The sequence below is a fragment of the Halichoerus grypus genome, chromosome X (assembly GCF_964656455.1).
Source record: "Halichoerus grypus chromosome X, mHalGry1.hap1.1, whole genome shotgun sequence".
In the NCBI taxonomy this organism is placed as follows: Eukaryota; Metazoa; Chordata; class Mammalia; order Carnivora; family Phocidae; genus Halichoerus; species Halichoerus grypus.
This window is the reverse complement of record NC_135727.1, coordinates 65,706,385-65,721,714: the sequence shown is the minus strand read 5'-3', so window position 1 is coordinate 65,721,714 and position 15,330 is coordinate 65,706,385. Positions and strand designations below refer to the sequence as shown.

Genomic DNA, 15,330 nt, shown 5'->3' with positions numbered 1-15,330 from the left:
AAGAGAAGGAATGATAGAATTAGAAAATCACCATATGAAACTTTCATACTAATGATTAATTTGGGCAAAAATCATCAATGGATACAAAAACTAGTGGGTGAAATTTTGATGAAGAACAGGATATTCACATAAGTCGGTGTATTTTTCACGTTACTTATTTTATTACAAAGGGAAAAAACAGTAACTTTAGTTTAGGAACTTGGAAGCCACTCTTTGGACCAAAGGATTAAAGTTGGCAATAATGAGACAATAATGGGACATTGTGTGCTTCCTGACAAGATACCCTAAATAGACACATCTGTTATGTAGTATTCCTGCCAGAAGTGCATAAACTGAATTTAATTATGAGAAAATATCAAGCACACACAATTTGTGGGAACTTTTATAAAATAACTGGCCTATACTCTTCAGGCCGTGATCGTATGTTGTGGCCTATACCCTTCAAAAATGTTACAGAGCACAGACTGGTGGAGTCAGAGGGTCCATTACCGGTTCTTCCACTTCCACTTATCACGTATTTACCCACATATTACGAAATTTTTTGCTATTCTTGCAACTTTTCTCTAAATTTGAAATCATTTCAAAATTAAAAGTTAAACAAATTAGTATACAGTAATAGGAGACAAAAAATTAGAGAAGTGAAGGAAGTTCGGGGGACTCAAAAGAACTGCTAGCCTCTGGGCGCCTGGGTGGCTCAGATGGTTAAGCGTCTGCCTTCGGCTCAGGTCATGATCCCAGGGTCCTGGGATCGAGTCCCGCATCGGGCTCTCTGCTCCTTGGGAGCCTGCTTCTCCCTCTGCATCTCTCTCTCTCTGTCTCTCATGAATAAATAAATAAAATCTTTAAAAAAAAAAAAAAAGAACTGCTAGCCTCTGAAACACCAACTTGAAGCTAGTGCCTTTGATGATTCAATCTAAGATCAGCGTATCGGCTCTCTCCTGTAGAGCCCTAAACCTGGCTCCAAGACGCGGGTGGGACGGGGAGAGTTTCTCTCATTCTTCACTAAATACCAGCACACCCCATTTACAAAGCGTGAAACTACATTTCCCAAAAAGCCTTTATCTTTCCTGTCTGTAGAGAGGATTACAGTATCTATGGGGTGTGGTTTTTTTACAGGTCTCGCGAGATTTCATTAACTCATTAAAGAGCCCAGCCGAAAGCCATTTTGTTTTTCAGGGCTCTTTGCAAGGAGACTTGGAACGAAGTCGTAGCAAAGCAGCAGCTGCAGTTGCACCGTTCTGTCTTCAGCTTCAGAATGTTTCCCATAGCCAGAAGCGCTCTAAGTCGTCTCCGAGGTAAGCAAATACTGTGAGCAAATTATTTCCAACTGCCTTTTATCTATTTGTCCTAGTGGTCTCTCGTGCCCTTTCCCTCCACCTGCATCCCGATTTCTAATCCTGAATGCGCAGTCTCCCGCCTCGCCCCAAGTAATTGGGAAGCCGTCCTTAGCATTTACTTAATCACCCAGTGTTTCTGTTTTGGTTCCCAGCTCACTTTCTGTTACCAGAGTCATAGCATAGCCTTGTTTTTTGTTTTTGCTTTTTAAATTCACTTACCTATGATTTCAGGGAAGGAGGTTCTTGGTGGACACTACTCATTCCTTCTAATTTCGTAAATTTTAGCTTTGAGTACATTTACCCCCAAAGAACTTCCTCTCCAATTCCTGTAACTAATGGAAGGAAACTGGAAATCTAGCTCTTTCTCTGGTTTCATTGCAAGGAGACAACCCAAGTGGTGGCCCTGCAGCTTTTATGTTGTTTGTTGGTTTTTTTAAATGAATATTAGCTTATTCGAAAACAATTGTAATTTTTTCTTATCTAAAAGTTTGGCAGGTACAAGGGAATTTGGAGACCAGCCTTATGTATTGAGAATGCACTAGATTGGAAAGAGAAAATTCATTTCCGTACTTGATTTGCAGTGAAGGTGACCTTGAGTAATGTGAGCAGTTGTTTTACATTGAAAGTGACCTTAAGCAATTACCATTTAGCTTCTTTTTTTTTTTTTTTTTTTTTTTTAGATTTTGTTTATTTATTTGACAGAGAGAGTGAGAGCGCACAAGCAGGGGGAGTGGCAGAGGGAGAGGGAGAAGCAGGCTTCCCGCTGAGCAGGGAGCCCGATGTGGGGCTCGATCCCAGGACCCTGGGATCATGACCTGAGCCGAAGGCAGACACTTAATGACTGAGCCACCCAGGTGCCCCACCATTTAGCTTCTTTAGCCATCTTTTTATTTTCAGTTTACAGAGTCATTAGTGGTATTACTAGATTGTGTTCTAAACACTCAAGCAGCTTTGAGAATCACCAAAAAAATAGTTGCCCAACTGGTTTTTTAATATTCCAAAAGCCACGTCTGTTATCTCTTTCACTTTGGGCAAATGATTTTTCTCTGAACCTCATTTTCCTGCTTTGTAAAACAGGGGGTTAGCAAATAATTACTACCTCAAACAATTGTTGAGGATTATATGAGATGACCAATAGGTGGTAACTAAACCATTTCTTGTTACAGAAGAGAAGTCTAAAGAAATCCACTTGGGTTACCTGAATTTTGAGGTCATGAGATGTTGCAGAATTGTTTGGTAATTTTAATTTATTTGCCCTTTGAGCAGGTAGGGCCTTGTACCCTAGGAAAGGGAATTTTTTGTTTATTTTTTTTTCAATGTGGAATTCACACTCTCACTTTTTAACTGCTCTAGAGCAGAATATATTGTGAAATGTTTGTAAATTTGCTCATCCCAAGTGTGTCTAAAGGTGAAAAGAAAACCTGGAAGGCAATTAAGAAGAGAAATCATTAATGGTCAAATAACTAGCCGGAAATAACCCATTGTATCACATAGAAGCCATTATATTCTTAAATGCCAGTGAATGGGCAACGTTGCTGTTTCTTTTTTTTGTTTGTTTTTTAAATATGCTTTCCATTACAGGGGCGCCTGGGTGGCTCAGTCCGTTAAGCTTCCAATCCGTGGTTTCAGCTAGGGTTGTTGTGATCTCAAGGGTCTTGGGATCGTCTGTTTCTCTCCCTACTCTTTCTCTCAGATAAATCTTAAAAATTTGATACATGCTTTCCATTACATAAGTACCATTTGAGGCTCTAAAACAATAAGGATTGGGGCGCCTGGGTGGCTCAGTGGGTTAAGCATGTGCTTTCGGCTCAGGTCATAATCTCAGGGTCCTGGGATCAAGCCCCGCGTCTGGTTCCCTGTTCCTTGCTCAGTGGGTAGTCTGCTTCTCCCTCTGCCCCCCCCCCCCACGCCTTCTCTCTCTCTCAAATAAAATCTTAAAAAAAAATAAAACAGTAAGGATCTGTTACTTAGGAAGGAAAAAAAAATCTGGGAATATGTATTTTGCAGTCTTGGCTCTTTGCCAAGCTCTCCTAAGAGCCTCTAGAGGCAGTTTGAAAACTCATTCTACTAAAGTAATAGTAAAGCAAAGTTTTAATGTTATTCTGCTCAAAAACCTTTGCCTCTACCAAAAAAGTGGCCCTCCATTATCCTTTCTAGTTTTATCCCTATTGCTTGTCTGTACACCTCGTCCTTCAAACATAATTTGTTTCCTAGAACACGGGGCTTTTTTTTCCTCTGCTTTTTTTCAGATTTCCCTTTCCTACATCTACATAACCAAATCCTACCTGCTGTTCAGAGTACTTAGCTAATAATCTACTTTTTTTGTATTGCAGCGATTTGTGTATACATGTCTCATATCCACCTTTAGATTGGAGGTTACTTGAAGACAGGGTCAGTGTCTTACACATTTTCATGTACCGTATTTCTTTTAGCATAGTGTTGTATTCGTTAGTAATTATTTTTTAAAAGATTTTATTTATTTGAGAGAGAGAGTGTGAGAGAGAGAGAGAGGAGGGGCAGAGGGAGAAGCAGACTCCCCGCTGAGCAGGGAGCCCGACCTGGGACTGAGTCCCAGGACCCTAGGACCATGACCTGAGCTGAAGGCGACACTTAACCGACCGAGCCACCCAGGCGCCCTCATTAATAATTTTCAAAAAAAAAAAAATCAACATTACTCTAGTTTTTGGAGGGTTTTTTTTTTGTAATTTTAAGGTCATAAACATTTGGTATGCTTTAATTTGAAATTCATTTTGAGTTTACCCTTTTATGTTGTAAGTTGCTGAGCACTGCAGAGTAAACTAGTGAAAATTTAAGTCCTAGATATTCAAATTAATGAATAAGAGCCAAGTTCCAGAGGTTTGTAGTGAATGTTACTGGCATCACCTGTTCTGTTTTATCCCCCAAGATTTTATTATGAAAACTTTTAAGACAGAGAAAATTTGGAAGAATTGTATGATAAACACACATACTGCACTGCATGGATACAATTAACATTTTGATATATTTGTTTTCTCACATATCTATACATGTGTCAAATTATATTATTTTTGATGCATTTAAAGTATACTACTTTGCTTTTCGCTACAATATGTTTTAACATTGTATTGAACCGCAAAGTACTATAAAGTTAACATCCGTTGCTTTCCTGATTAGCAATATCAATTACATGTTCTTTTTTCCTTATAATTGATAGATATGCTTCTGTATTCCTTTTTTTTCTTTAGTTCAAAGCATTCCACAAACAATGGCAAGGCAGAGCCACCAGAAAAGGACACCTGATTTCCATGACAAATATGGTAATGCCGTACTAGCTAGTGGAGCCACTTTCTGTATTGCTGTATGGGCATATGTAAGTACTATTGACTGATAATTTTCTATATTAGATGTCTTTCATTCCTATTTATTTTATGTATTCAAAATGTTTTCACAAAGTAGTATACATTTCTAGTTAGGAGGGACTTCAGAGATTTTCTGATGTAATTACCCACCCAGTGCAGGAATTTCTTCCATAGCTTTAAGCATTCACATTCTACTATCGTTTTCTTCCTTCCTTCCTTCCTTCCTTCCTTCCTTCCTTCCTTCCTTCCTCCCTCCCTCCCTCCCTCCCTCCCTCCCTCCCTCCCTCCCTCCCCTTTCCCTTTCCCTTTCCCCTTCCCTTTCCTTCTTTTTCTCTTTTTCTTTTTTAAGTAATCTGTATACCCAACATGGGGTTTGAACTCCCAACCCTGAAATCAGAAGTTACACGCTCCACCAACTGAGCCAGCCAGGTGCACTACCCATCATTTTCTTGCAACAAGAAATTCTGATCCCATTTCCATGTATCAACCATTAGATACTAGAAACCAAAGAAACTAGAAAAATTAGATACTAGTTTCCTGGATCTTCTCTTTCAGATTAAACATCCTTAGTTCTGTAAATCACTTTTTGTTACATGGTTTCCAGGGTTTTCACCATCTTGGGTCACCTTCCTTCACTTAATCAGTTTCTCTTCTAAAACTCTGCTCCAGAACGGAGTACAACATTTCTGATGGTTGAGATGTACAGTGACTTGCTTTCATTATTTTAGTTTTTTACATCTTACATTTAACAATCTTCTTACTAGTTGATGTACTTATTGGTTAAAAGGATAAATATGTAAGTTGTTCTTAAAAGATACCTATTAACCTTGCCTTAATAAACAAAAATATTTATTAGCGGGGCTTTTCATTCTTGTTTTAACCTTCCTTAGATATACTGTCAAAATAGGTGTGTGTACTTAATTAGAAGAGTAATTAGATGTTGAACAAATGTGTGATCAGGGGCACTTTTGGAGGTGGTGTTCCTTGATGAAAGGATATTATAAAAGTGCTCTTTGGCAGTATTTAGGTAGTTGTGGTTGAGTGAAGCAGTGTTTGAGGAGGTACTAGAGAAATGTGGAGTAAAAATTTGAATTAATGAAAATTGCTGTCATACTAGCCAAATTTCAGTCTTCAATAGCCATATGTGGCTATTGTGTTAGACAGTGAAGATCTAGACATTTCTTGCATCTCAGGAAGTTCTGTTGAACAGTACTGGTCTAGAGAATTAGGACAGCAATTAGCTTTGGCCTACATGGAGGTGGCACTATATCCCAGCTGGATTTCTGTGTGTTTTTAACCTTTAGAGTAGAACACCTTTGTCACTTGAAATAGTCTCCAAGGGAGAGTGGACTCTGGTTTAAACGTTTATAACTAATAGCATTTTAATTCTTACAGACAGCAACACAAATTGGAATAGAATGGAACCTGTCCCCTGTTGGCAGAGTCACCCCAAAGGAATGGAGAGATCAGTAATCATCCCAGTTGGTGTAATACTGAATTGTTTCAAAACCAACTCATAATTGATGCCAAGTAAAAGCACTGTGCACCCATTAAAATATGGCATGGTTGAAGAAATAAAGTACATTTGAAACCTTCGTTGTCGGTTTATTTCTTTTGTAATGAAACCAAGCTTGATCACTTTTCATTTATTTAATCTTAGTGTTACTATTTAAGTGAGATGCTTTACAATTTCTTAAATTTTTCTTTTTTAAAGATTTTATTTATTTATTTGACAGAGAGAGAGACAGCGAGAGAGGGAACACAAGCAGGGGGAGTGGGAGAGGGAGAAGCAGGCTTCCTGTGGAGCAGGGAGCCCGATGCAGGGCTTGATCCCAGTGGGATCAAGACCTGAGCCGAAGGCAGATGCTTAACGACTGAGCCACCCAGGTGCCCCTTAAATAATTTTCCTTTCTGAGGTAGTATGAAAGTAAAATTGGGCTGTCACCTGGAAGTCAACTTTATAGTAGGCTAAAGTTACAGTTCATGAATAACTGATCACAGAGTTATTCTAGGTCATCTTTGAGTGTCCAGATATTGATTATGCCTACTACATTTCATCTCTAATTTATGTTTATATTTGGAATTGGTATTAAGTCGTTTTTACTCCTGCCAAGAGAACTTGGGGTGTCACCACACCCAAGGGAAGAGTGGTCCTATCAAATGAACTCTTAGGATGTTTGAAGATTAGCTAGCTCCTTGGCTCCATTGGCATATTAATCTTAGAGCTTTAGGTCTTTCATTATATTTATTTAGGATGTATTAAGGAAAGGATCTGTCAAAAATAGTTTATTTTCACTTATCCAGCTATTGGTGGTGACCTCTGCTGTTGACTTTCTGTAATTATACCGACTTTTTGATGCATGTATTATCCTGAATTCAGTATGACTTTGGATTTTATATGTAAGATGCTAACTGAAGAAAACATCTACACCATGTACTTCAGTACTTCCTTGGTTAAAGGTGTAAAAAGCCTCATTTGTTGTTAGTGCTCAAATAAGCAGAAAATGAAATTTCAGTGGAGTAATCTATATTAGCTAAATTAGAGATTCCAAAATTCACTTACCTATACAATAAGTTTTCAGGTAAATGGCTTTTAGGACTCTCCAAATTTACCTGATGCAGATAAGGATTTATGCATAACCAAACATTTGAAAAATTTTTACTTACTACATGAAATACTAGAAGAATGCTCTCATGGCAGTATGTCTTGTTTTCTCATTAAATGCATCAAAGCCAGTAAGTAATTTCATTGAGTAGGAAAAGTAAGATTGAATGTCCCTGCAAAATAAGTCTGTTGCAAGATTAGTAACTACATGATAGTGCCCGTATTTGATAAAATTTGAATGAACACTTTGATCATATTTAGAAAGCATGTTAAAATAGGAGTGAAGTGTACAAATGCATGTAACCCTGAGATGTGATTAAGCAAAATAAACACTTGTCTTCAAGGAAGTTTCAATGTTCCATTAGATTATTTACCTTTTTATTTTTGAATTGGCATTACTAACGACTACAGGTAATTTTCAGTATGATTTGTACCACTTCCGTCAGGTAAGTGATAATTGTCAGCTATTATAGGCAAAAAAATATGACCTTTAAAGATGTCTATTTGTCCATTTGCCAGCATATATATTGCTTTGTGTGATAAAACCTGGTGGTGGTAGTAGGCATTTTTGAACAGGCTTTTTTTTTTTTTTTAAATTTTTTTTAATTTTTTTTTAAATGTTTTATTTATTCATGAGAGTCAGAGAGAGAGAGAGGCAGAGGCAGAGGGAGAAGCAGGCTTCCCGCTGAGCAGGGAGCCCGATGCGGGACTCGATCCCAGGACCCTGGGACCATGACCTGAGCCGAAGGCAGACGCTTAACCGTCTGAGCCACCCAGGCGCCCTGAACAGGCTTTTAAAGCTTAATTTTGTAGTTACCTTGTCCTGATGAGTAATTCTAAAACTACCTCAGCCACTACCAGAAATGAAGCAGTAGTGTAAGTCTAAATTAGTTTCATCACAGTGTTCTGACCTTGCAGCTTTCCTAATGTACTGAGTCAAAGTTTTATCCTTTCACAAATGGCACTCAATTTATCCCAAAACATCATTGAGTGTTTTAATATCTAGAGTGGGAAGGTTGTTAAATTAGTCTTCCTATCAAAAATACGTACATTTGAAGAATTTAGGTAAGTGACTTCAGAAGCATGCCAATCCTTGAAATGTTATTTGTTGGAGGGCTATGAAGTATTTTTTTTAAATTAGGGTGAGTGTCATAAATCCCATTCTTCATTTAAATGTAAGTTATGTTACTATGTGTTTTCTGTTCTTTTAAATTCATTAAATTGGGGCGCCTGGATGGCTCAGTCGGTTAGGCATCTGGCTCTTGGTTTCCACTTGGGTCATGATCTCAGGGTTGTGAGATCATGACCCAAGTGGAAACCAAGACCCAGGTCATTCTCTGTGCTCAGTGGGAAGTCAGCTTGAGGATTCTCTCCCCTCTGCCCCTCCTCAGGCTCGCTTGTGTGCTCACTCTCTCAAATATTTAAAAAAAATAAATTCATTAAACTTACTTAGAACTAGGTACTATAGTAATTGTAGAGGCACAGATAATGAGTTCTCACCCTTGTGACTATTAACTTCATTGGAGATATTAATACCACTTTATAAGCATTTTGGGGGCACCTACTATGCTCAACACCAGAAAACCTGATTACATGAAGACATTCCCTTCTATTTGAAAGCTTAGGTAATAGAGTATATATAACTGTTGGTATGCTTGTGCATTGATAAGGGGGTTTAGGGATGATGCACTTAGAGATGTGAGGTTTTAGAGTGAGGGAAAGTTTCAATGACTAAGGATGTATGTAATAGTCTTGCAGCTCATAATCTTTACATAAAAATTGGTAAATTTGAAGCTGACAAAGCTTTATGGTTTCTGACTTTCAGTGAATTTCTGAACGCTTAACTGTATATTGTAAGAAAATTGTTAAATGTAAGATGTAAAAAACTAAAATAATGAAAGCAAGTCACTGTCAACTTGCTAATAATTGGAAGCCCACTTAAAAGCCATCTTAATTTCATGTGATTTTTAAAAAGATTTTATTTAGGGGCGCCTGGGTGGCTCAGTCGTTAAGCGTCTGCCTTCAGCTCGGGTCATGATCCCGGGGTCCTGGGATCGAGCCCCATGTCGGGCTCCCTGCTCTGTGGGAAGCCTGCTTCTCCCTCTCACTCTCCCCCTGCTTGTGTTCCCTCTCTCGCTGTGTCTCTGTCAAATAAATAAATAAAATCTTAAAAAAAAATTTTTTTTTAAAAAGATTTTATTTATTTATTAGCACGCGCGTGTGCACAAGCAGGGAGAGGGGCAGAGGGATAGGGAGAGGCACGCTCCCTGTTGAGTAGGGAAGCCCAACGTGGGGCTGGATCCCAGGACCCTGAGATGACCTGAGCTGAAGACACTTTTTTTTTTTAAAGATTTTATTTATTTATTTGAGAGAGAGAGAGAATGAGAGACAGAGAGCATGAGAGGGAGGAGGGTCAGAGGGAGAAGCAGACTCCCTGCTGAGCAGGGAGCCCGATGCGGAACTCGATCCCGGGACTCCAGGATCATGACCTGAGCCGAAGGCAGTCGCTTAACCAACTGAGCCACCCAGGCGCCCTGAAGGCACATGTTTAACTGACTGAGCCATCCAGGTGTGCCCATGTGATGTGATTTTTCAGATTTTAAATTTGGGGTTGAATTTGTGACTTAAGGTTGTGCACATTGATTGACAGTTACAACTTAATGGCTGGGAAGTTTAGTAGTCTTGAAGATACTTATGTGGATGGGAATAGATGGGGAAGGAATAATTCTTTCTGAAATAATTATAGGCCTAAAATTTAGATCTGTGGGCAATTTTAAAAGTTGCCTGTCAAGGCTTAATAGGAATTTGACAACAGGTGGGATATAATTGGTTTACTTAACACTTAAATATGGTTAGTGTGTGCCACTTCCCTAAGCCTTTTACAAATATTTAATACTTATACTTTGTGTACTATTTTGAGTTTGGCAACATTATTAGACTTGAGGGGCGCCTGGGGCGTCTGCCTTAGGCTCAGGTCACGACTTCAGGGTCCTGGGATCCAGCCCTGCTCAGCAAGGAGTCGGCTTATCCTCCCTCTCCCTCTGCCCTTCCCCCTGCTCGTGCACGCGCGTTCTCTCTCTCTCTCAAATAAAATCTGCATAAAAAAGACTTGATCCTGGGGCACCTCGGTGGCTCAGTCGTTAAGCGTCTGCCTTCGGCTCAGGTCATGATCCCAGGGTCCTAGGATTGAACCCCGCATCGGGCTCCCTGCTCAGCGGGAAGCCTGCTTCACCCTCTCCCACTCCCCCTGCTTGTGTTCCCTCTCTCGCTGTCTCTCTCAAGATTTTATTTATTTGACAGAGAGAGACACAGCGAAAGAGGGAACACGAGCAGAGGGAGTGGGAGAGGGAGAAGCAGGCTTCCCGCCGAACAGGAGTCCAACGTGGGGCTCGATCCCAGAACCCTGGGAATCATGACCTGAGCCAAAGGCAGACGCTTAACGACTGAGCCACCCAGGCGCCCTGACTTGATACTTTTCTTATGGGAACTGGGTTCAAACGGTTCCAGCTGAAAATATAATTAATTAATTTCCCCATACATCTCATGACAGATATTTAATGAAAGGAAATATGAAAAGACCACACCTCACTTTGAATTTAGTGAGATGGAGCCTGTTCCTCTTACTGTTAATATTCATTGTTTTAAAAAATCTTAGGATTGGGGCACCTGGGTGGCTCAGTCGTCGGGCGTCTGCCTTCAGCTCAGGTCATGATCTCAGGATCTTGGGATTGAGTCCCACATCGGGCTCCCTGCTCCGCAGGAAGCCTGCTTCTCCCTCTCACACTCCCCCTGCTTGTGTTCCCTCTCTCGCTATGTCTCTGTCAAATAAATAAATAAAATCTTTAAAAAAAAATAAAAATCTTAGGATTTTTCTATTTTTTTAAATGTGAAAATGGGGAAACAGGATTAAAAATACACTTCTCAAATGCTTTCTGTATCATTTATTGCATCGTATACATTTTATGCATCTCATTTCTTTCTAAACTCATGGTGGTAGATACTCTAATATTCTTTGCATCCTTGAAATCCTCTAGGTTTTTAAGATGATGGACAAGTGAATGGATAAATGGTCAAGTAGTTCAAAGCTTTAGATTGGCGATATTAAGGTAGTGTGAGGTGAGATGCCCGCCCCAACTCCAACACACACATAAAGATTATGAATTCAAAAGCATGAATAAAAAATTTTTTTGAGATAATTTTTGAATGGAGGGACGAGTGCAAGTTCATAGTTCTGGCATTTGCCTCTGGAGTTAGGCCAGACAGTAACAGAACCACGTTAATTTCATGCTGGGAAAGGCTGAACTATGCAGATGATTTACAAAGAGGTCTATGGTACTTCATGGTTCGAGGTTAGGAAACTACAGATGACACAGGTTTTGGTGGGATTTTGTTTTGTTTTTGGTGATGGGAGGAAGGACGGTTCTCTAATGCGCCCAAAAGACTTCCACCTGAGGGTGCGTGTCAACCCAGGGGCAGCAGGGGGCGGGAGAAGCTCAACTCTGGGGCTCGCGTCCCTCTTCACGTGACGCGTCCCTCTCTTTGCATCTCAGGCCCTGCTTCCGGCCTGGGCGTCACCCGGAAGTGGGGGGAGTGAGGAAAGGACGGGTAAAGGCCGCAGGCCCGGGCGGCGGTGGGTGGAGGAAGAGAAGCCGTGGGAGTGCCGCCGCCGCCGCCGCTGCCCCTGTCCTCGACGCCGCCGCCGCCCCCCCGCCCCCCCACGCCACCACTCCTGTGTCTTCTCCGTGTGTGTGAGATTGGAACCTGCGCGTGGATTTGCCGCTGCCACGGGCTGCGTAGCTCGTGAGGTTTAACCATAGGAAAGAAAAACCAGGTAAGTCCTATATAGGCTTCCTGTTGTCCCCTTGTACCGGAGAGGTGTTCTGCACTGTCAGTCTCTACTACCGAGTGTAGCGGGGTCATTTTAATCAGGGGCAGTCTCCAAACTCTCACTTCTTCACAACTCTGGTATTTACCACACTTGTGTTTTACCTTCCCAGCAGGGGATAATGGAGGGGAGATTGAGCCTGACCCGTGTCACTTTTCTTGTACCCTTCTGGGAAAGTGTCCTGATCATCCAATGGCCTATGTTATCTAATTAGTTGAAGGTACAAGAAGGTCCGTGCCCGGTATTGGAAGTAATATGGACTGATGACCATTAATGAAATGATGTAAAAAAAAATTTTTTTTTTTTTTTTTTTTTGCTTCTTGCTTTCTCTTGGAGCATAAGCTAAACTGAGAGAACACTCTTGTCTCCATTTCATTTTGTTCATTTTGCCCCAGTCCCAGTAAAGTTTTTCTCCATCCCTGTGGTATCTGTATCTCTGACACTTTGCTGTAGACCTTGAGGTTTTCCTAAGCACCAACAACTCTTTCATTTCACAAGTTCGTATTTTTAGCATCTGGTTTTTGTTTTATAGTCTGTTCATCTGCAGTAATATGGTTTTGTATTGAGTCTTAATGTGTGCAGGACATTGAATAGGGTGATATTGAGGTGTGGGGGTGGTAGGGGATATACACAAGAAACAGGACAGAGTCCCTGGCCTCAAATGAGTTTGCAATCAAGTTAGTTGAGTTCACTTATGAAGACAGTGGGTTCTAGCAGCCCCACTAATTGAATAGACTGCTTATCTCATCCTTTTTATTTATTAATTTTTAAAAAGATTTAATTTATTTATTGGAGAGAGAGGGAGATTGAGCAAACGTGCAAGCAGGGAGAGGAGTAAAGGGAGAGGGACAAGCAGATTCCGTGCTGGGTGCAGAGCCAGCCGGAGGTGGGGCTCCATTTGCGACCCTGAGATTCTGAGCCGAAATCAAGAGTCCACCGCTTAACCGAGTGAGCCACCCAGGTGCCCTTCTCATCCTTTTTAAAGGATATTTTGAACTGAGATTTTATTTTTAAAACTTTCTTGTGTCTACATTCATGATATGAGAGGGTGTTTTTTGACTAGAGGGTCTCACAATGTAGTAGGAAAGACAGATACACACCCTTTCAATCTCAATAACATTGTGTATTAGAGAAAGTGTTATGAGAGTTCAGGGAAGGGAGCATTTGAGGTGGGCCTTGAAAATGGATAGGATTTAACTTTGCAGGAATGGAGGTAGGGGAGGGCAGCCCACGTAGAGGAAAAAATATGAGCAAAGGCTTGGGGGCCTGGAAAGATGCAGGACAAGCAACAACACACTGTACATCAACATCCCTGTTTCTAACACAGCCACAGCCTCTAAGATATTACTATTAAAGGAAAAAAAATACAGAATATAAAACTGGTAAGCTTACAACCATATCCAGCTACCCTCCAGCCAACAAAAAAGTTTATATATAGAAAAAATACATGAAATGACAACAACAGTATTAATGTATGAGATTTAATTCTGATGTAAACTCAAATTTAAAAGAGAAAAAATAAAGCTTTCTATATATTTTTTAATTTAAGCTTTTATTTTAATTCCAGTTAGTTAACATACAGTAGTATATTAGTTTCAGGTGTACAATATAGTGATCCAACACTTCCATACATCATCAAGACAAGTGCACTCCTTAATCCCCCTTGTCTATTTACCCCATCCCCTCACCTCCTCCCCTCTGGTTACGATCAGTTCTCTATAATTAAGAGTCTGTTTCTTGATTTGTCTCTCTCTCTTTTTTCCTTTTGTTTATTTTTTTAAAGATTTTATTTATTTATTTGACAGAGAGAGAGCGAGAGAGGGAACACACACAAGCCCGGGGAGTGGGAGAGGGAGAAGCAGGCCTCCCGCTGAGCAGGGAGCCCGATGTGGGGCTCCATCACAGGACCCTGGGATCATGACCTGAGCCGAAGGCAGACGCTTAACGACTGAGCCACCCAGGCGCCCCTATTTTTTCCTTTTAAATCTTGCTATATTTGAATTCTGATTGATTGTTATAACTTAAATGTAATTTGGAATCAATTTTTAAATTGCTGGGAATGAATAACATCATTGTCTGAAGCCAGAAGCTGTTACAGAATTTCCTCAAGGAATTTCTGCATTTCCTTTTCTCCTCCAAATTGATTTCTCTACTAGTCTTCTTAACCTGATAGAAATTATTCTTTTCCAGTCTTAGAAAGATCTTGATTCTTGGCCTCTAGGTAGGGTTAGATTAAACACTAATCCCTCCAAAGGATAGGTTAACATCTCTGATCTCTAATGCAGAAGGTTGTTTTTCTTTGAAAAATGCATGGAGAAGTAGTAGAATTTATTTGAAAATGGGAGGGAGTGATGAGCAAAAATAACCCCAACTAACACACTACAGTCTTTACTTCTGTGAGGGCTTTAAGGCAACACATTCCTCATTATAGTTTCTTTTATCTATATATTTAAAAATACTTGACAAACTTTAATCAAGACTTTTGACACATCCCAATGAATGAAAATAATGTTTATTTGCCAGTTGGGAAATTAAATTGTGAGGAGAGATTTGTCTGAGGTGATACAGGCCCTGGAACAGGTGAGAATATTTGGGAGTTTTGTCTTAAAATTCCCTCTACTCATCTTTGTTAAAGGTTTTACAGAGTTTTGTTTTTAAACGGTGATCTTTCTTAGGACATAAATCAAATTGTGGATGGAGGGGGGCGGTGGGCGGGAGAGACAGGCAACAGGCCTATTTTGGTTCAATTTACCATCCCAGCGATCATGGTTTTTACTTATAAATCTCAGTCTTCAGGTTAATTTAATGTGATATAACTTGCTTACTTACTTGCTGAAGTAGTATGGCAAGAAAATTATCACAATACTTTTAGAATATGTTTCATTAAAGTGAAAGGGTAGGATGTTTCTGGATTCATAAATATGTTCCTAGTTTCTCCAGCACTGTTAGAAAATTGAAGTGATTTTCTTACCTTTGTGGGATTAAATGTGTGGGATATTGGTAGATTACACTAGTTTTCACAGATATTTCTTTCCTTGAAGGAAATGAGGATAAAATATCCCCATTTTGAGCCAGTTAGTTGCACTTTGTTTTATGTTTTCTGTCCACATTTAGAATTACACAGCTATGTTTTTTAAAACCTCTTTCTACTCTATAATTCTCTAG

The 15,330-nt window shown here is 40.0% G+C and overlaps 2 protein-coding genes across 4 annotated transcripts in view; both read left to right on the top strand.

Moving 5' to 3' along the window:
• The first annotated feature begins 1,136 nt into the window (after window positions 1-1,136).
• Window positions 1,137-6,271, top strand: COX7B (cytochrome c oxidase subunit 7B). Its single transcript, XM_078065376.1, has 3 exons — window positions 1,137-1,295; window positions 4,562-4,686; window positions 6,071-6,271. The coding sequence occupies exons 1-3, from the start codon at window positions 1,256-1,258 to the stop codon at window positions 6,146-6,148; spliced, it is 243 nt and encodes an 80-aa protein (XP_077921502.1). The 5' UTR covers window positions 1,137-1,255; the 3' UTR covers window positions 6,149-6,271.
• Window positions 6,272-11,903: 5,632 nt separating this feature from the next.
• ATP7A (ATPase copper transporting alpha) overlaps window positions 11,904-15,330 on the top strand; it is a 141,398-nt gene continuing 137,971 nt past the window's right edge. For all 3 annotated transcript variants that reach the window (XR_013444675.1, XM_078064652.1, XM_078064650.1), the window contains exon 1: window positions 11,904-12,111. The gene's annotated coding sequence lies outside the window, so the exon portion shown is untranslated. The remainder of the gene's footprint in view (window positions 12,112-15,330) is intronic.

What these genes read in the sequence shown, in the direction of transcription:
- COX7B (XM_078065376.1), top strand. Translation starts at nt 1,256, where the DNA reads ATGTTTCCCATAGCCAGAAGCGCTCTAAGTCGTCTCCGAG. An exon ending in CGCTCTAAGTCGTCTCCGAG is followed by an intron (nt 1,296 to 4,561) that starts GTAAGCAAATAC and finishes TTTTTTCTTTAG; the next exon opens with TTCAAAGCATTCCACAAACA. An exon ending in GTATTGCTGTATGGGCATAT is followed by an intron (nt 4,687 to 6,070) that starts GTAAGTACTATT and finishes TAATTCTTACAG; the next exon opens with ACAGCAACACAAATTGGAAT.